The sequence below is a fragment of the Oncorhynchus kisutch genome, linkage group LG30, assembly GCF_002021735.2.
Source record: "Oncorhynchus kisutch isolate 150728-3 linkage group LG30, Okis_V2, whole genome shotgun sequence".
In the NCBI taxonomy this organism is placed as follows: domain Eukaryota; kingdom Metazoa; phylum Chordata; class Actinopteri; order Salmoniformes; family Salmonidae; genus Oncorhynchus; species Oncorhynchus kisutch.
Window position 1 is genome coordinate 7,209,545 of NC_034203.2, and position 20,449 is coordinate 7,229,993.

General features: G+C 42.4%; 1 protein-coding gene across 1 annotated transcript in view; it reads left to right on the plus strand.

Annotated features, from left to right (window-relative positions):
• The window catches only part of LOC109875102 (collagen alpha-3(IV) chain), a 68,820-nt gene extending 48,606 nt beyond the window's left edge, over positions 1–20,214 (plus strand). The window contains exons 27-52 of the mRNA XM_031810557.1: positions 2,035–2,127; positions 2,377–2,484; positions 2,625–2,719; positions 2,893–3,043; positions 3,294–3,410; positions 6,069–6,233; positions 8,802–8,888; positions 9,044–9,178; positions 9,427–9,525; positions 11,704–11,799; positions 12,023–12,162; positions 12,352–12,478; positions 12,572–12,652; positions 12,784–12,882; positions 13,001–13,048; positions 13,230–13,403; positions 13,840–13,970; positions 14,122–14,194; positions 14,784–14,858; positions 15,056–15,181; positions 15,423–15,518; positions 15,598–15,807; positions 16,597–16,774; positions 16,999–17,113; positions 17,750–17,922; positions 18,394–20,214. Of these exons, the coding sequence (XP_031666417.1) occupies positions 2,035–2,127; positions 2,377–2,484; positions 2,625–2,719; positions 2,893–3,043; positions 3,294–3,410; positions 6,069–6,233; positions 8,802–8,888; positions 9,044–9,178; positions 9,427–9,525; positions 11,704–11,799; positions 12,023–12,162; positions 12,352–12,478; positions 12,572–12,652; positions 12,784–12,882; positions 13,001–13,048; positions 13,230–13,403; positions 13,840–13,970; positions 14,122–14,194; positions 14,784–14,858; positions 15,056–15,181; positions 15,423–15,518; positions 15,598–15,807; positions 16,597–16,774; positions 16,999–17,113; positions 17,750–17,922; positions 18,394–18,475 (3,074 nt within the window). The 3' untranslated portion in view covers positions 18,476–20,214. The remainder of the gene's footprint in view (positions 1–2,034; positions 2,128–2,376; positions 2,485–2,624; positions 2,720–2,892; positions 3,044–3,293; positions 3,411–6,068; positions 6,234–8,801; positions 8,889–9,043; positions 9,179–9,426; positions 9,526–11,703; positions 11,800–12,022; positions 12,163–12,351; positions 12,479–12,571; positions 12,653–12,783; positions 12,883–13,000; positions 13,049–13,229; positions 13,404–13,839; positions 13,971–14,121; positions 14,195–14,783; positions 14,859–15,055; positions 15,182–15,422; positions 15,519–15,597; positions 15,808–16,596; positions 16,775–16,998; positions 17,114–17,749; positions 17,923–18,393) is intronic.
• Positions 20,215–20,449: the final 235 nt, after the last annotated feature.

Sequence of the window (20,449 nt, forward strand, 5' to 3'; positions counted from 1 at the left end):
ATTGTGCATCGCCCCATGGACCTCCCGGTCGCGGCCGGTTACGACAGAGCCTGGGCGCGAACCCAGAGTCTCTGGTAGCACAGCTGGCCCTGCAGTACAGCGCCCTTAACCACTGCGCCACCCGGGAGGCGGAGAGCCACATCAATTTACAGAAATACTCATCATAAATGCTGATGACAATACAATTGTTATACATGGAACTTTAGATAAACTTCTCCTTAATGCAACCGCTGTGTCAGATTTCAAAAAAGCTTTACCGAAAAGGCACACCATGAAATAATCTGAGTACAGTGCTCAGACAACAAAACAGCCAAACAGAAATCGGCCATGTTGTGCAGTCAACAGAAGTCAGAAAAAGCATGATAAATATTCACTTACCTTTGATGATCATCAGAATGCACTCCCAGGAATCCCAGTTCCATGGTAAATGTTTGATTTGTTCGATAAAGTCCATAATTTATGTCCAAATAGCTCCTTTTTGTTTGCGTATTTAGTACACAATCCAAACTCACGACGCGCAGGCAAGTCCAAGCGAAAGTTCAGACGAAAAGTTATATTACAGTTATATTATATTATGTCAAACGAAGTATAGAATCAATCTTTAGGATGTTTTTATTATAAATCTTCAATAATGTTCCAACCAGAGAATTCCTTTGTCTGTAGAACTGCAATGGCACGCAAGCTAACTCTCACATGAACGCGAGTGGTCAGCTCATGGCACTCTGCCAGACCTCTGACTCATTCAGCTCCCATTCCCCCCTCCTTCACAGTAGAAGCCTCAAACAATGTTCTAAAGACTGTTGACATCTAGTGGAAGCTGTAGGAAGTGCAATATGACCCCATATACACTGTATATTCAATAGGCAATGACTTGAAAAACTACAAACCTCAGATTTCCCACTTCCTGGTTGGATTATTTTCTCAGGTTTTTGCCTGCCAAATTAGTTATGTTGTACTCACAGACATCATTCAAACAGTTTTAGAGACTTCAGATTGTTTTCTATCCAAATTTACTAATTATATGCATATTCTAGCTTTTATGGCTGAGTAGCAGGCAGTTTACTCTGGGCACCTTTTCATCCAAGCTACCCAATACTGCCCCCAGTTACAAAGAAGTTAAGGACAACAAAGTCAAGGTATTGGAGTGGCCATCACAAAGCCCTGACCTCAATCCCATAGAAAATCTGTGGGCAGAACTGAAAAAGTGTGTGCGAGCAAGGAGGCCTACAAACCTGACTCAGTTACACCAGATCTGTCAGTAGGAAGGGGCCAAAATTCACCCAACTTATTGTGGGAAGCTTGTGGAAGTCTACCCGAAACAAATCATTAAAGGCAATGCTACCATATACTAATTGAGTGTATGTAAACGTCTGACTTACTGGGAATGTGAAATGTGATGAAAGAAATACAAGCTGAAATAAATCTTTCTCTCTACTATTATTCTGACATTTCACATCCTTAAAAATAAAGTGATGATCCTAACAGGCCTAAGATTTTACAAAGATTAAATGTCAGAAATTGTGGAAAAACTGAGTTTAAATATATTTGACTAAGATGTATGTAAACTTCCAACTTCAACTGTATGCCCTTCAAAACATTTTTTTTTAAATTGCAGGATAATTTAGTGGCTAATAGCAGCAGCTTGCAGTACCCAGGTCGACCAACTTGAGATACTCAATGAGGGGGCAACATAGTGCTAGCTTGCAACGTCGCTTCCTGGAGTAGCTCAAACGCATGTTATGTCTTGAAAATCTCCCCCATGAGACGCCATCTTAGTCACTAAAATCGACTTACTTGGCTTCAAATGCGCTATTGAGTCTTTGCATAGGAATGAATGGTGTCACGTGATCTATGGTTTTGACCATTCATATACAGTCCATGGCTCACACATACACTTGTACCAAATTTGAGCCTCCTTTGCGTATATTATACTCTTTAATTGTGTGTGTGTCTATGATGACTGTCTTCCTGATAATTGCTCCTATTTATGCTGATGGTCTGACCCAATGTTCTCCCCCCCTCTATCCCCACCAGGTCAGAAAGGTGAGCCCAACAAAAGAGTGGCTTACCAGGGAGTCCCAGGCCCACCAGGACAGATGGGTCTGCCTGGGTTACAGGGCCCCCCAGGTGAGCAACCAAAATGGGGCCCTAACCACAGCATGAGAGGGGTGGCTGGAGGTCTATACTACGCTGAGCTTGGTGGCATTTCCAAACCGATATGCTTTGTTAGAACGGTTAAATGGAGCAAATCATCTTTGGTTCCAGGCCAAATTGAAGTTTTGCTTTTAGTAGCTTTACTGCCATTAGCACCTGACAAAGACCTTTGTGGTCAAAACATGATAGGAAATAATCATTGAGTTGAGTTTGTCCACACAGGTCCTCGTGGTAGTGTTGGTTTACATGGACTACATGGTTACCAGGGGGAGAAAGGAGACAGTGGTGGATTCTCCACCCTGGGAGGACGAGGACCCACTGGAACGAAAGGTGAGTCATGCCTACATCTCTTTTAAATATACATTTTACATTGTATTCAAGTTTTTTCCAAAATGTTACATCCAGTTACTTGTGAATGTATGTGTGTGTGCATTTTGTTAGTAGGACTTGTGTTGCTGTCTGTCTCCTAGGTGACAAAGGGCACCCGGGACCCCCAGGTACCTCTGGAAGCGGCTACCCTGGACGACCCGGCACACTGGGAATCCCTGGGGTTCCAGGGTCAAAGGTCAGTACTGAACACCAAACCTGCCATGTTTGTCTGTCGATCTATGTCTGTCATTACCCATCCATCCACCCATCCACCCACCATTCCATCCTTTCATCCATCTAGCCTTCAAAATTCCCTCAGTTGTTCCATCCATCCCGCTAACCATTATGCATGCTTCCATCTACTTTCAGGGTGATGTTGGGTTTGGGGCCCCAGCTCCAGTCGGCCCTAAAGGTTTCCAAGGTGGTGTTGGGGCCCGGGGACCTCCAGGAGACCCAGGGCTACTGGGACGACCAGGGAATCCAGGACCAATAGGTCTCAATGGGTCACCAGGCCCCAAAGGTACTTACTGTACACACAGATGGACACAGAGGTAGGACAGGGCAAACAAGACTAAGACACGGATGGGCATGGGACACACACACACAAATACAGACGTGGGACACACCCACATTTTGCAAACTCCATTTCTATCACACACTTCACTTAAGCTCTCTGAACGATTTCATCCACACTCAACAGCATACACACAGATGCATTTACATACTGGTGCATATACTCCCAAAGCAGTTATGGCCTTGTCTGTTTGTAGGAAGTAAAGGTGGGGTAGGTTCCCAAGGACCACCTGGTTATGCACATACTGACTGTACAGGAGCCACAACCGGACCACCTGGTCCGCCAGGACCAGCAGGCAGACCCGGACCTCCAGGTGAGCCCGTGGAGCCTGCTAATGTCCTCACACCATGTCATCTTTCTTCAAGGCATTTCACTCAGTTTCTTTCGTTCTTGACTATTCTTATGTGGCTTCTTCCCGTTGTCTTCTCTCTTCCTTCTCTTTCACCACTGCGTGCACCATGTGATTTCAACATGGATAATTGGGTAATATTTGGTTGAGACATTGATCAATCAGTTTACAATCTATATTCACCCACTCAAAAAGACAGCCACAAGATAGTTGAATTTCCACTGTGTTATATGCTTTCAAACATCTAAAAGCACCACCAAATTCCAATGGGGAAACAATGTCAGATTTTTGGTAAAATTGTCACCCAAATGTCTATCACTGCGATTTCAACCATTTTAAAAGCCCAGCAAAGTTCAAATGGGAATACATTGTCAGATACTTTCATTATTTATATGACAGATTGTATTGTCGCTGTGCTTAATCTAATAGCAGAACCAAATGACTTCGATTACATTTGAGATTACATTAAAAGTACATGGTGCAAGTGATCAGATTATTACAGCAAGTGTGAAGATCTTGAGCTGGAATTTTTTATGTCTGTGCTTTTCTAATAACTCATTTCCGTGTCCTATTCATGTGCTTTTCTATTAACCGTTTTCTGTGATCATGCAAGTGACTTACTGTACAAATCCTCACTATCAGTAGCTGGCAGTACGCCCAGACCTTTGTTTTAAGAAAATAAGATATCTCAGTGTCAAGGTCTCAGCTTAGAGAGAAGAAGACTCGGAGTTATTGGTCTGCCACATGATATGAAACAAAATAGTAATGATGAATTAATTACGCTAAATCATGTGAATATAACTTGTCTGTGTATAGCTGTATATAAGACAACTGCTGGGACTGCCCCAGCAGAGCTCCTGATTGACGTGTACTATGGTGCATTGAGTTGGTTGGAACCTCTCCAGCGCGCTGATAATAAAGGATGATTCATTTAAGATTGACTTCGAGTGTCCCTGGTGGTAATTTCCACGACATGGTGTTGAATTTCCAAAACGATCTCCACAGACCTGCGATGACCTATGCATGCTTATTTTGAACATGCAAACTTTATATGATTACATCAGAAGAAATGTATAGCTAGTGACCTTAAAATGAGTAACACATCCATGGTCACATTTTAAGGTTTAATGTTACATTAGTGTGTTTGTAAGATAGCCTTAACTTTAGGCTGGTCACTATACTAGTAATATTGAATTGTGTTTGGTTGACAAACGCAACTAAATATAATTATTTAACGGAGATTTATCTACTGCTTGGATAGTTCCACCTGTGCCACTGACTAATTAATTCCAGTGTCTCTACAAATGAATAATTGATATGTTGGATTCACATTTACATCTCAACCAAAACTGTTAAAAAAATAGGATCAAATCTCATTTTAAATGCACTTTAAAAAGGTTCATTGTATTTAGTCCTATACTGTAACTTAGATTTTTGGTTTATTCATTGTAGACAAAATGGAATTAAAGCCAGACTAAATCAGTGGCACAGATGAAACTATCCAAGCAGAAGAAACATCTCCTTCAAATGTTGATATCTGGTTGTATTTACAACCAAACGTAATTCTATCAGGAATCAAAGACCCAGATGCAGACTGTCGAAGTAACAATATTTAATGTTCCAACAGGGACAAGCAGAAGATAGGTCAAGGCAGGCAGAGGTCGGTAATCCAGAGGAAGGCAGAGGTACAGGTCGGCGGGCAATTTCAGGGTCGGTGGCAGGCAGAGTGGTCAGGCAGGCGGGCACAGAGACCAGAAAACATGCAAGGGTAAAAACCAGGAGGACTAGCAAAGAGAAATAGAAAGCAGGAGCAAGGGAAAACCGCTGGTAGACTTGAAAACATACAAGACGAACTGGCCCAGAGAGACAGGAAACACAGGGATGAATACACTGGGGAAAACAAGCGACACCAGGAGGGGGTAGAGACAATAACAAGACAGGTGAAACAGATAAGGGCGGGACAAATTCAACATCACTACATTTAAAATTAACCAGAGCTTGACATCCTAGTCCTATTGTATTGTCTATTTGTAGTTGAATTGAAACAATAGCTGTTGATGACTGCAAATGCTATATAGTATCAAATGCTATATAGCTAAATAGCATCATTGATGAAAAGAGTGATCATGTATGGTTACATTTAATTTGCTCTGTTAAAGCTACCCTTTGGAATGACTTCAATAGCAACAGTAAATCTGTTTAGTTTTTAAGTAGCGATCTCGCAACAATCATTCTCACAATAGAACATTGGTAATAGTCATTGACAAATATCATAATTTAGCAGGGCTAGACTGGATTAAAAACCTGGATAGGAGACCAAAGGGTGCCCAGACTATATTTGTTTTAATTATTTTTTATAGTGGATATAACGTTGAAGATCTGACATTGTTTAAAAGTACAAATTCAACATATTTTATTCAAGGTTTTTCTATGCTTAAATTTGGTTAGCATGATGACAAGCCTGTGGTTGAAATTTCACCCTCAAAACAGCAGTTTATGTTGATTACTTTTTAAAATCCACTGTCTATTCCATGTAGATTCCACGTCACAATACGTTGTCAAATTACATTGTTTGGCATCCACTACATCCACTAATCGACCACTGTCCCTCCCCTCACCCAGGTTTAAATGGACCGACGGGTGCGCTTGGGGCCCCTGGCGCTCCAGGTTTTGGACGTTCAGGCCCGGCTGGTGACCCTGGGCCCCCTGGGGTCTCCGGACCCGGAGTGCAGGGACTAGATGGACAGAAGGGAGGCAGAGGGAGAGATGGGTTAACAGGCACACTAGGTACATTAACAGAACGGACACATTCAACACATTGGTAACACTTCAAAGCTAACAGATATAATGTGCTAAGATATGTTATAAGCATGTATGAGCGTTTATATTATACTGTCTTATTATATGGATGAGCAAAGTTACAGTGGTCTCAAATGAAATAATGTTATTGTCTATGTATTGTCTGTCCCTGTTTGTTGTATGTGTCTGATGCATCCCCATAGCCCTAATAGGAAATGCACCTAGGGGACAAATGTGTCTGGTTACAGGATCCTAGGCTTGTTGTAATTATTTGACAAAAACTGTTCTTTACATTTTATAAAAGTACAGCCGGAGCTTCAAAATGGTATATCATACACTGCAATTTGAGAAAGTAATGGGAAAGTAATGCTGCTTTGAAAATGTAAAAACTGGTTTACCAACTTTTGAGATCAAATGTTTTATAAACTGAACAAAAATATAAACGCAACATGAAATCATTTCAAAGATTTTACGGAGTTACAGTTCATATAAGGAAATCAGTCAATTGAAATAAATTCCTTAGGCCCTAGTCTATGGATTTCACATGACTGGGAATACAGATATGCATCTGTTGGCTCACAAATACTTTTTTTAAAGGTAGAGGCGTGGATCAGAAAACCAGTCAGTATCTGGTGTGATCACCATTTGCCTCATACAGCTCGGCACAACTCCTTTGCATAGGGTTTATCAGGCTGCTGATTTGTGGCCTGTGGAATGTTGTCCCAATCCTCTTCAATGGCTGTGTAAAATTGCTGGATGTTGGTGGGAACTGGAACACGCTGTCGTACAGCATCCTAAACATGCTCAATGGGTGACATGTCTGTTGAGGCTGCAGGCCAGGGAAGAACTGGGAAATGTTCAGCTTCCAAGAAATGTATACAGATCCTTGCGAAATGGGGCTGTGCATTATCATACTGAAACACGAGGTGATGGCGGCAGATGAACGGCACGACAATGGGCCTCAGGATCTCATCACGTTATCTCTGTGCATTCTAATTGACATCAATAAAATGCAATTGTGTTCATTGTCCTTAGCTTATGCCTGCCCATGCATAACCCCACCACCATGGGGCAATCTGTTCACAAGGTTGGCATCAGCCAACCGCTCGCCCACACGATGCCATACACGCTGTCTGCCATCTGCCCAGTACAGTTGAAACCGGGATTCATCCGTGAAGAGCACACTTCTCCAGTGTGCCAGCGGCCGTCGAAGGTGAGCATTTGCCCACTGAAAGTCCTGAGGTGGTCCTGAGCTAGCGTGGTTACACGTGCTCTGCGAATGTGAGGCCGTTTTGACGTACTGCCAAATTCTTTAAAACTACATTGGAGGCGGTTTATGGCAGTGAAATGAACATGACATTTTCTGGTAACAGCTCTGGCGGACATTCCTGCAGTCAGCATGCCAATTGCGTGCTCCCTTAAAACTTGAGAAATCTGTGGCATTGTGTTGTGTGGCAAAACTGCTAGTTTTAGAGTGGCCCTTTATTGTCCCCAGCACAAGGGCTCCTGAGTGGCTTAGTGGTCTAAGGCACTGCATCTCAGTGCTAGAGGCGTAACTACAGACACCCTGGTTCGAATTCAGGTTGTATCACATCCAGCCGTGATTGGGCGGCGCACAATTGGCCCAGCATCGTCTGGGTTGGCTGGTGTTGGCCGTCATTGTAAATAAGTATTTGTTCTTGCCTAGTTAAAGGTTCAATTTAGAAAAATCCACACCTTTCAGGTGGATTAGCTTGGCAAAGGAGAAGTGGTCACTAACAGGGATGTAAACTAAATTGGAGAGAAATCATATTTTCGTGCACATGGAACATTTCTGGGATCTTTTATTTCGGCTCATGAAACGTGGGACCAACAGTGTTGCGTTTAGATTTTTGTTCTGTGTATGAGGCGACAATACAGAAGGTCACCTTTTCATTTAAGGGTATTTTCATATGTATATCTGTTTTACCTTTTAGAAATGAAAGCATTTTATGTATCTAGTACCCCTATTTGAAGGTGTGAAATTCACTTATAGTGTATTAAAGCAGTCAAAAGTTTAGTATTTGGTCCCGTATTCCTAGCACGCAATGATTACATCAAGCTTGTGACTCTTCAAACTTGTTGGATTCATTTGTAGTTTGTTTTGGTTGTTTCAGATTATGTTGTGTTGGCGAATAGAAATGAATGGTAAATCATTTATTGTATATCACTTTTATTGTAAATAAGTATAGAATATGTTTCTGAGTGCTTCTACATTAATATGGATGCCACCATGATTAAGCATAATCATGAATTAATTGTGAATAATGATGAGGGACAAAGTTAGAGGCATAAATATCAATCCCCAAAAAGCATTTAAAAAAAGAAATCAAACAGCCCTCCTGTGAAGTATTATCTAGTGTCAAACGCATAGAATTCTGTTACCAGTCACAAATAAAGTTTGATTAAATGTAATCTGCAAAGACATTGAGTGTTCCAGTGTCATTACATTTAGTTAGTCTAAAGCCTCACAGGAACCTAGGTAATAGATTTTTTTACTACTAAAGTAGCTGATGCAGTGTATGTTACCTACCACAGGTCCTCGAGGTGATCCTGGGCTGGATGGAAGATCTGGATCGGGCCCTGACGGATTCCCTGGATCTGGAGGACAACCCGGCCCCAGAGGTACAGACAAGCCTTACACACATGGGCGTGCGCTCACACAGACACACACACACTCACAAGTACCATATATACTGTAAAACACAATGATGATAAAGGTGATGATGATGATACTGATATACAGTATAAGGATTATTATGCTGTGTGTTTCTGGGCAGGGTCGGATGGCCGTGATGGGGATAAAGGCCATAGAGGTGTACCAGGCCCTGTGGGGGACAAAGGAACCACAGGCCCTTCTGGACCAGCACCTATCACAGACTTATATGGGCTCCCAGGTGACCCTGGAAAGCTTGGTGAGCACCATAGAGACTCTCGATCAATTCAGTATTTACGCAGTTTGTGTAAAAAGCTACTACTACTACTACTATAACGTATACTCAGCTCACCGGTACAGTGGGCAGATGTTTCCAGTTGTCAGAGTGCAAATACACAAGGACACTATGCAAAAAATACAGGTTCCATTTGAATCACGGACCAAAAAATGTAATCAAACATTGTGAGTAATATGGTCATTTAATGTGGATTATCTGTTGTACAATAGGTCGGCTTGGTTTTCCTGGTGCAAGAGGAGACCCTGGATATCCTGGACCAAAAGGCATTGATGGGAGGGATGGTGACCCAGGACAACATGGGCCTATAGGTGTGTGTGTGTGTGTGTGTGTGTGTGTGTGTGTGTGTGTGTGTGTGTGTGTGTGTGTGTGTGTGTGTGTGTGTGTGTGTGTGTGTGTGTGTGTGTGTGTGTGTGTGTGTGTGTGTGTGTGCATGTGCGAAAAGGACATTTCCTGCTTTGTGGTGGTGACTGTTTTGGTTGGGTTATTTTGCCTAAAAACCATTAGGTCTACCTATATATACACTACCATTCAAAAGTTTGGGGTCACTTAGAAATGTCCTTGTTTTTGAAAGAAAAGCAATATTTTTTGTCCATTAAATAACATCAAATTGATCAGAAATACAGTGTAGACATTGTTAATATGGAATATCTACATAGGCGTACAGAGACCCATTATCAGCAACCATCACTCCTGTGTTCCAATGGCACGTTGTGTTAGCTAATCCAAGTTTATCATTTTTAGGCAGAGTTCCTCTGTTCAGTGTCTATGTTATTTTGCCCATCTTTATATTTTCTTTTCATTCACCAGTCTGAGATATGGCTTTTCTTTGCAGCTCTGCCTAGAAGGCCAGCATCCCGGAGTTGCCTTTTCACTGTTGACATTGAGACTGGTGTTTTACAGGTGCTATTTAATGAAGCTGCCAGTTGAGGACTTGTGAGGCATCTGTTTCTCAAACTAGACACTAATGTACTTGTCTTATTGCTCAGTTGTGCACCGGGGCCTCCCACTCCTCTTTTTATTCTGGTTAGAGTCCGTTTGTGCTGTCCTTTGAAGGGAGTAGTACACTGTGTTGTACGAGATCTTCAGTTTCTTAGCAATTTCTCGCATGGAATAGTCTTCATTTCTCAGAACAAGAATAGACTGACGAGTTTCAGAAGTTATTTATTTCTAGACATTTTGAGCCTGTAATCGAACCCACAAATGCTGATGCTCCAGATACTCAACTAGTCTAAAGAAGGCCAGTTGTAATTGCTTCTTTAATCAGACAACAGTTTTCAGCTGTGCTAACATAATTACAAACAGGTTTTCTAATGATCAATTAGCCTTTTAAAATTATAAACAATGTTAGCACAATGTTAGCTAAAAAAGTCTGAAGGCTTATTGTGATCCTCTTTGGCAAACAAGATGGCAGGTGGGCAATATTGACATTGTATACGCTGTTCACAGAATGTAATAAAAAAAGCACTAAATTAAAAATATTTATAACATAATCAATAGTACAGCGGTGCCCAGAGGTAAAGCAAAGTTCAGCGTTACAGACACACACTCAACCTCCTGTATGTAGACTCAGCACAAGAAGCGGCACGCTATCAATCAAGGTAGTCACTATCGATCAAGGATAAAGTGGGAGTGGTAATTGTCCGGAACCTGATTTTCAGAAGACGGAACCATCAACAAGAGTTCACACAGAGTTCAGCTGTACTATAATAGCTGAACTAATGCTAATGAACACACCGGAACCCTAAAGTACATGAACCGAGTTTAACCGGATACATTTCAGGGTTACATTTTTTTTTTCAAATAATAATTTAAAATGAGCTTAATAATCTTAAGAATGACTTAAGACGAATAAATCACACTGCCGATACCGGTGGTAAAACATATTGATGATAGCAAATTCATAATAAATCCAATTCTAATCTGATAAGGCGATTATGCAGATGGTGCACTTTTTATGCTTTCTAGCAAAGCATTCCTCAATGTTAGGAGCCCTGCAGAAGCCCTACCACCCATGGGCTATTAGGAACCACTGATACAGGGCAGCTTTCCAACCCTGTGGAGGTGGAGGATGGGCTGAACAAACCCAGTGACACCACACACCTGTGTCGTCATTGTAACCAAATGCAGCTCATCCTAAGGATCATGGACATGCAAAAAAAATAGAAGGATGACTGTGCAATGTGTACTTAACCAGTTATTTACCTTTCTCTGGATTTTTTTGGTTGAAAAGGACATTCTCTAAATAAAATGTGTGTGCTTGCTTGTCTTGGAATATTTTTTTACTTGTGAAATAATGTCAGTGGGGTTAAACAACATGTGCAGTGGAAGTGGTAATGACTGCAGTAGTCATTCAATTGGTAGTGACTTCAGCAGGAGTAGTAATAGTGGTAACTGTTTTAGTATGCTTTATAGCAAGTGTATGTCAGATTTCTAGAGTTTAAAAACACATTTTTATAACAAGGACACTAATGACGTGTGTATGTTAGGTCCCCCAGGTGATCGTGGAGCCGATGACCTATATTCAGTAGGAGGACCAGGCCCATCTGGACCCAGGGGAGATATTGGGAACATGGGTTTACCAGGTAACTAACACACACGCACACAATGACACACACACTCACAGATGTGCACGCACACACACACTCCCTCACACACACAATCACAACAAATAGTATTCTTGTATGCTTGGCATACTGCATCGCATACCAGCTTATGATATCATACTGAAAATGGTTCAAATTCATTAAAAGCCAATTGATTATGTTCTTACTGTTCTTATTGAGTTGTGCCGATGTAATCTCTTAGGTCCCCATGGAATAAAGGGAGTTCTGGGTTACCATGGAGGCCTGGGACAAGACGGTAGACCCGGTCCATACGGGCCTAAAGGATCTAAAGGAGAGCCCAGTTATGCTCAACCAGGCCGCATAGGACCACCTGGACAAAAGGTGTGTTCAACAAACAGAACCGCAGTCTATTACCAGCAATTGAAATCACTGCCACTGTGCAACAAAACACTGTAAAACTACAGATACCATTTAAACACCAAGGTGACTGTTACCTGGCTCTGATAACACCCTTCTCTCTCTCTGTCTCTTTTTCTCTTTCTCTCTCCCTTCCCTCCGCCTTCTCTTTAGGGCGAGCCAGCATTGTGTAACAGCCATGGTTCCAAGGGAGAGAGAGGCTCTCCTGGTTGCGCAGGTCGTCCAGGCTCCCAAGGGCCCACTGGAGCCAAAGGAGACCCAGGACATCATGGACATCATGGTTACTACCACTGAAATACTAGTAATGATAGTTATGATAGATGATTATGAGGATAATGTTTTCTTTCTTTCCATCTTTCTTTCTGTGATCCAGGACCCCTAGGTCCTGCAGGGCCACCAGGTACCGATGGTCCTCCAGGCCCCCCAGGACCCACTCCGTCCTATGGAGCTCCAGGTCAGAACATCACTAAGGTTTATTCAGGAAATACTGTATATCAATGAAAAATACAGTATGTGTATGTTTTTGTGTCTCTATGACTTGTGTGTGTATGTTTTTGAGGTGTCTGACCATATCCTCTTTCATAGGACAACCAGGGTTACCTGGCCCTCCTGGTCTCTGTGGTCCTAAAGGTAACCAGGGTCGCGATGGCATTCCTGGACCTGCTGGTCAGAAGGGAGAGACATGTAAAGACAGACTCCTTGACTTCTACTTGCGTTGTGTTTATATCTATACTTCTTGCCCCATGCATATGTAATAATTTGACATTTTGTGGATATAATATATCTTCTCTGCTCTCTCTAGTGATTGTGGGGTCAACTCCTGGCCTACGTGGAGAGAATGGACAGCCAGGTGAGTCTCAGACTGATGACATCATTCCTATACCTTCAGACATGTACCACTGGCTCAACATTGGATTTGTTATTAATTAGAATTGGTTCTGTAATAAACTTGATTTAAGTTATTATCGGCTCCGTTCATGGCTAAAATTGATGTAATTGGCTAAAATGGTTTGTTTTCTGTTTCCCTATAGGTCCAAAAGGAGATGTGGGTTTTCCTGGCCCCACTGTTTTGGGGCCCCCAGGGTTTACTGGAGACCAAGGCATTGAAGGACCCCAAGGTCCTCGTGGTGAGCCAGGGCACCGAGCCGTTTGTCTCAAAGGGCTGAAAGGAGACACTGGTCCTCATGGCAGACCTGGAAGCCCTGGTGAGGACGCACTGTTCTTTGTGGCTTTGAACACCAACTCTGTCACTGATTAGCTCTATACCTGAATCTAATTGAAACTGTGTCAGTTGTGCTGACACAAACTCTACCCTTGAATCAAATTCAATCTCTATCCTTGACTGTGTAGGCCAGTAAAGAGAATGAAGTGCTTCTTAGTCAATTACAAGGTTTAGACTCATTATGAACAACTGTCCCTGATTCACTCACACCATTGGTTAATTTTAACTCACTCATTCAACCTCTTCAAACTCTTATTCCTCCTGACTAACCAAAACGCAATAGTTATGACTTGGTAAGTCAAACTCTATCTCTGACTCTAATTCAACCTCTCCCTTATTCCCACCGGCCCTGAATGCTGCTCTACCAAAACATGCCTCTGACTGAAATTATGACACATTTAGGGTCTTTCTGTCTGCAGGGCGACGGGGTCCACGGGGACAGCCAGGGTCTGGAGGTTATGGATATAATGGGGACAGGGGAGACACGGGCTCTCCAGGGGGCCGAGGCTTCGACGGGCCCAGAGGGGACCCAGGGCTTCCAGGGCCATGGGTGAGTCACTCCATTGAAGAGTACAAGACCAACTAAATGTTGTTTACGTTTTGGGATATCCCTTGAACGCTGGAAAATATAGGTGTTATAAGTAATTATATGTATAATTTGAAGTATTGAATTGTTGCTTGAATTGCTTTCTACCCCCTAGGGACCAAGAGCCATCCCTGGACCTCCAGGATCAATAGGTGACCCAGGTCACCCTGGACCCCCAGGATTCCCCGGTAATCTTATTGCATCGACAACAATCCTCTGCATTGTAATTTTTTATTTACAAAAAAAAACAAATCTGTCATTACACCATAGTATTGAGTGTGGCCAGGAGTTTATCCTGACCATGAAGAACTCTGGGTTCTAGTTCTAGGGCAAAGAGCTTTCCCGTGTAAGGTCACATGCTCTGGAAAAACTCCTGTGCCTCCTGTTAATGTGTGACATGTGTTGTAGCCATCAAAATGTCATCCCTAGGTTTTTTAGTTATGACATGCTAGATAGTGTGTGTGTGTGTGTAGGAAATGTGTTTGGTTTGTTTCAATTGAGATATTTTGACCACAAGTCTGATACCACTATGATGACACCAAATGTGTTTGATGGATCGTTTTTGGCCTTCTTCTAATGCCTCTTAAGGGGAAAGTAATCCAAAAAGGAATTTGATTAAGTTACTGTGTTTGGGTAATCCAAACGTTAAATGACTGATTACAATTTTGGACATGTGCTTGTAACTGTAAAGTATTACATTTCGAAAGTAACCTTACCCAACTGTGTGTGTGGTGCAGTTGGTGATTCAGTCTATCTTGATGAACTGTGTTGTTTTAGGTGAGACGGGTGATCATAGTTATAACCCCGGCACGAAAGGACCAAGCGGGGCCAAAGGCCGGCCAGGACCAGCAGGTCAATATTTAACACTCAACATTAAACACTAACAACTCAACATTTAACACTGAAATCTGTAGATTTAACACAGAAAACCATTGGGTCAATATTCAATTTGTCAATGCATCCTAATTCTAAACGGAATCTTAAACAGAATATATTCTAAAGTAGTTAGTCAAAACGAATCTCAGGTTTTTTTTCATGCACATCTACAGGTCGTCCAGGGCTTGACGTGTCTGGACAAGTGAGATTCTATCAAGGGGATCCAGGCCCACTTGGTCACCCCGGGAACCAAGGACTTCCAGGTCCAAGTGGGCTGCCAGGACGGCCAGGATTTGCAGGTTCACTATCCTTTTATCATCTGCAACTACAAGCCACATGGTCAGGCCAACTGTGGTTCACTTCAACCAAATGTCATATTCTTTCTTATGAATGAAATAGTCTATGGGGAAGGAGTGAATTCAACCTATGCCATGTCTTAGCCTGTGGTGACCGGCATGCTAACATTAGCACAATAGATCCTACTTTAGCTTTGGCTAACTAAATTGCTTGCCAAAATCAAGTTTTCCCTCTCACTGCCAGGCTCCACGGGCCCGAAGGGTCAGCATGGACACAGCCCTCCAGGCCTGCCTGGGTTCCCTGGACGCAAGGGGGACAAGGGATCACCGGGACGGACAGGTATTTATATACATCCTGTTGAACATGAGGCGAACAGTTGGAAAACATGTATTTTATCTAAGTGTTTTTGCTCTGGCAGGGCCGGTGGGCTACCAGGGGTCTCCGGGACAGAAGGGTTCTCGTGGCCCGTGGGGCTCCAGCACGGCAGGCCTGGCTGACAGTTTCCTGCTTGCCCGACACAGCCAGACGATCAGAGTGCCTGACTGCCCCAGAGGTACCACCCTCATCTACTCTGGATACTCTCTGCTCTTCATCAATGGCAATGAGAGAGCCCACGGACAAGACCTAGGTAAACAGCATGGAGACACACATTAATACTAATGAGGCACACACACACACACTGCTCAACACAACAACAAAAAACTCACCAAACGCAGAGCGGTTGTATTCATAGGTTGCACCTCCGTCACTCCGGCGCGTCATGCCATTGGTCTGAACGTTCTCAAGCTGGTGCTCTAAAGTGGTGCTCTAAAGTCATGATAAGCCCAGTCATTCTGGGCGGAGTGTCTAAATTACACTATAGTGCCTGGAAATACAATGGCATTGCTAAAGTAGTATTTAGTAGGAAGCAGCATTATCATGTTATCAAATTTACATTAGACAGATGACAATGTTGTCATTAGCTATCAAAGTTTGTAAAAAAAAATTTTAAAAAGGCTAGCGATGCTAGGGATGACAAAAGGTTTTCCTACTCATTTTTTGGCCTCCTTTTGAATGTCATTGTATTTCCAAGCAAAGATTTTGATGAGATCTTCATTAGCGCTCATAGACGATGCATTGAGTAGAATGCATCAGTCCAAAATGAAAGTTCAAAACAATATTGTGATGAAACATGCAACCAATGAATAGGTGTAAGTTAGCAATATGGTGAAATTCTTACAAAGCATATCAAAAGGCAGTGTGGGGTTAATACCATATTGGTTAATACCTAACGCATCCAATCATCTCAGATCTAGAGGGTACAGTTCGATTTGGGATTGAGCAAATTAGTTTCTAAAATTGTTAACTCAGCACTCTTACTTTTCCTGTTAATTTGACCTTGTCTCTCTTTGATGACCTCACCACTGCCCCCCCCCAGGCTCCATGGGCAGCTGCCTACCACGTTTCTCCACCATGCCCTTCTTGTTCTGTGACACGGACAACACCTGTCGCTACGCCGCCCGCAACGACTACTCCTATTGGCTGTCGACGGAGAAGCCCATGCCGCGCAGCATGGACCTAATCAGAGGAGATGAGATAGGGAGCTACATCAGCAGGTACACAGCCCTGGGAGGAGGGACAGACACACACACACATGCACGCACGCACGCAAGCAGTCACACGTGCGCAGTCACACATGCACGCTTACACACACACACACATACTTGCAGGCTAATAAAATACAGGGTCTCTACAGTTTGCACTCTTTATTTTGGAACACATTTTAACGTGTTGCACAGAAGTGACACTACGCTACACTTGTTGGTGGTGTGTGATTTAGGTGTTCAGTGTGTGAGGGCAGCTCCAATGCCATCGCCATCCACAGCCAGACCACCCAGACCCCAGACTGTCCTCGTGACTGGGAATCCCTCTGGCCTGGATACTCCTTTGTCATGGTAACGACCTGCTCCGTATATTATATCGATATACTGTTTAATATCTGTACCTGCAGTGCCTTCAGAAAGTATCCACACCACTTGACTTGTTCAACATTTTTGTTGTGCTTCAGCCTGAATTCAAAACAGATTCAATCATTATTTATCTCTCACCCTTCTACACACTCACCCATAACACTCACCCATAACACTCACCCATAATGACAAAGGGAAATCATGTTTATTTGCACATTTATTGAAAATGAAATACATCAATATACATTTGCAGAAATATTCACACCCCTGAGTCAATACTTTGTAGAAGCACCTTTGATGCCGATTACAGCTTTGAGTTGCCTTTGGGTATCAGCTTTGCACATCTGGATTTGTGGTTGAATGATAATGATACGAATGATAATGCTGCAAATTAAACATCATAGTAGGAATATAATGTTGCGCACTCCATTGTGACAATTCAAAACTCAATGTAGCTCACTCTACCTTCTCTATACTTCTCTCCTCCTCACTTCTTCTGCCCCATCCTGCCCTTCACCGTGTCATCTCTTTCCTCTGTCCCTTTCTCCTCATCTCTGCTTGTTTTCTATACTCCTCTCCTCCTTTCCATAACCCATTGCTCCTCATCTCTCTTCCTCCCAGCAAACGGGTGCGGGTGCTGAGGGGTCGGGGCAGCCGCTAGTCTCCCCAGGCTCGTGCCTGGAACACTTCCGCCAGGTCCCCTTCATCGAGTGCCACGGCCGGGGAACCTGCAACTACTTCCCAGACTCCTACAGCTACTGGCTGGCCTCGCTCGACCCGAATCGCATGTTCAGGTTAGAATCATCACCTCAGAGATCGATTCAGTGTCTATACAATACGATCAGCGTTGTAGTAAAAAAAAAAAAATGCATAGAAGATGTAGGGAGCGTTACTTTATTCACCAAGAACAGTGATTTTTTATCCTCTTATGTTTGTTGTGTAGTAAATATTTCTGTTTTTATTTTCATTGTTTTCATTCATTTTTTCCCGTGAAGCAGATTGTGTTGCATTCCATGTCTGAGATATGCTGTATAAATAAAGCTTGATTTGAATTATCAATATTTATGGCCACATACAGGGATGTTTTCTTTTCAATGCCTGTACAGCATTGTCTTTTTATCAACTAGTTATTTATGTTTTGTGACAGTGTTTAGTATCATTCTAATACTTTTAGGGTAGTTTAGGTAATTCTGCTTCGACAGATTCTGTCTGGCCTTACCTATACACCACACTAAACTCCTCTTCTTTGATCTCCTCCCCTGCAGTAAGCCTGTGCCCCAGACTGTGAAGGGACGTCTTCTAGAGAATGTCATCAGTCGCTGCCGCGTCTGCAGGAAACCCTATTGAACATTGCCAGGGGCCGGAACAAGAGTTTGGTAAATTACCATCGGGAGGAGGGGCTAAGGAGATTGACAGGTAGTGTAGATCAGTGGTCAGTAGCACTTTATTTTATGGTACTGTTTCCACTATTATTTAATAGAGGTTTATTTGCTTCAAGAATTCACCACACTTTGTAACTATCTGGTATTGAATGGTGCTTAGTAGTGCTTGTTTTAATGGGGGGATTATTTATTTTTTAAATCAATAAACGAACAACGAAATGTGACTACGTGGTGCACATGCACAAATACAAAACAATATCCCACAAACACAGGTGGGAAAAATAGCTACTTAAATATGATCCCCAATTAGAGATAATGATTACCAGCTGCCTCTAATTGGGAATCATACAAGACACCAACATCGAAAAATTCAACTAGAATGCAACATTGAAATAGTAAACTAGAATAGCCCCTAGTCACGCCCTGACCTACTACACCATATAGAAACAAGGGCTCTTTATGGTCAGGGCGTGACAGCCATTCATATGTTATTAATGTGAAATCACCATAACAATACCTTGTTATTTTCTGTACTGTAAAATAAAGTGCTACCCTCACTCCGGGTCTTGAAGGGTACGGATGTGGAACGGTTTTAATCGTTTTTGTGCGTGATCACCTTGTCCTCAGCCATCAGCCATGTTTCTAAGGAACTGTGTGGTTAGAGTATGTCCGAAAGAACACCCCATTATAAAGACATTGCAATATGATTATTATCCCATCATTGTTAAAGTCCCATCAAAGTAACGGTTCATTTTACACTGACTGAGGCTGTATGCAGGGTAATACACTACCACCGCAGGTCACCACATGGTGTCCAACAAACTTTGGTTCAAATGGCATTGGTTTTCTTTGAAAATACTTTAGTTGAGAGTGGTAGAGCCTGCCTAGACTGCCAGATGGCAGGGGTTGCACTTTTGGGACTATTCCATTAGTTCGATTTTACCAGATAAGCTCAAGTGAGTGTTTTGAAGCTGTCTAATACTATTTTAACCCATGTCTGGTACCAAGTCCAACATACATGGCTGACCAGAGAGACTACTCTTGACCTCCATACAGGGGTATTCAGACAGTAGCTTGGTTGGTGTGGTTAATGACACAGGAAATATACTTGCCTTTATAACACTGTCATTCAGACTGACATAAAATATGTAATTCAGACTGACATAGTTACAGTATGTCGTTAAAGCTAGAATCCTTAATTGAAACCATAACAAAGCGGTCACCCCAGTTCTGTTTTGGTAAAAAGCTGAGGGATGGGCCTGGATAAATGTAACCACTCTCAAATTAATAGACAGAGCTATGGATGCATCATTGATATCAAAATTCTACTTTTAGCCATATTTTGACGCTATACACATTTCCACACTGTTGGAACCTTTCCAGTTCAAAAAGGTTCCTTGAGGAACCCTTGTGTACATTTTCAAACCGGAACCTTTTTGTGATGGAGGGGTTCCATTTTTTCCCCTTTTTAATAACATACTGTAGAGGTGGTAGCCCATCAGAACATTGAACGTGGCTTATTTGAAGTGTGGCTTTCAGGTAGTTCTTTCAGACCACCGGTTAGAGTAAATGTAATTCCTGTTCATGTTAAGTTTGTACACTGCAACAAAAAAGTCCTTGAATATTTATGCATATTACATATTCTAATAATAATAACATTGCTTATTTAGTATAGTAATAAAGTGGTAACTAACCCGCAGCTTGTGTTGGGGTTTGGCGTCTTTTTATTGTTGTGATGTTTTATCAACTGCACTCGATCGTCAGTGTTTAATCATAGCAATTCAGTTGTGGAACTTTTAAGTATATTTGCAAGCACACATAGACTCAGCTTTGACAATGCAAACACGGGAAATGCGGTGGGATGCAGTGGTGATTGAAAGCAATGAGGAATAGACTTCCCTTGCCGACTACTCTGCCAATCAATGCCCAATCCTTGAAG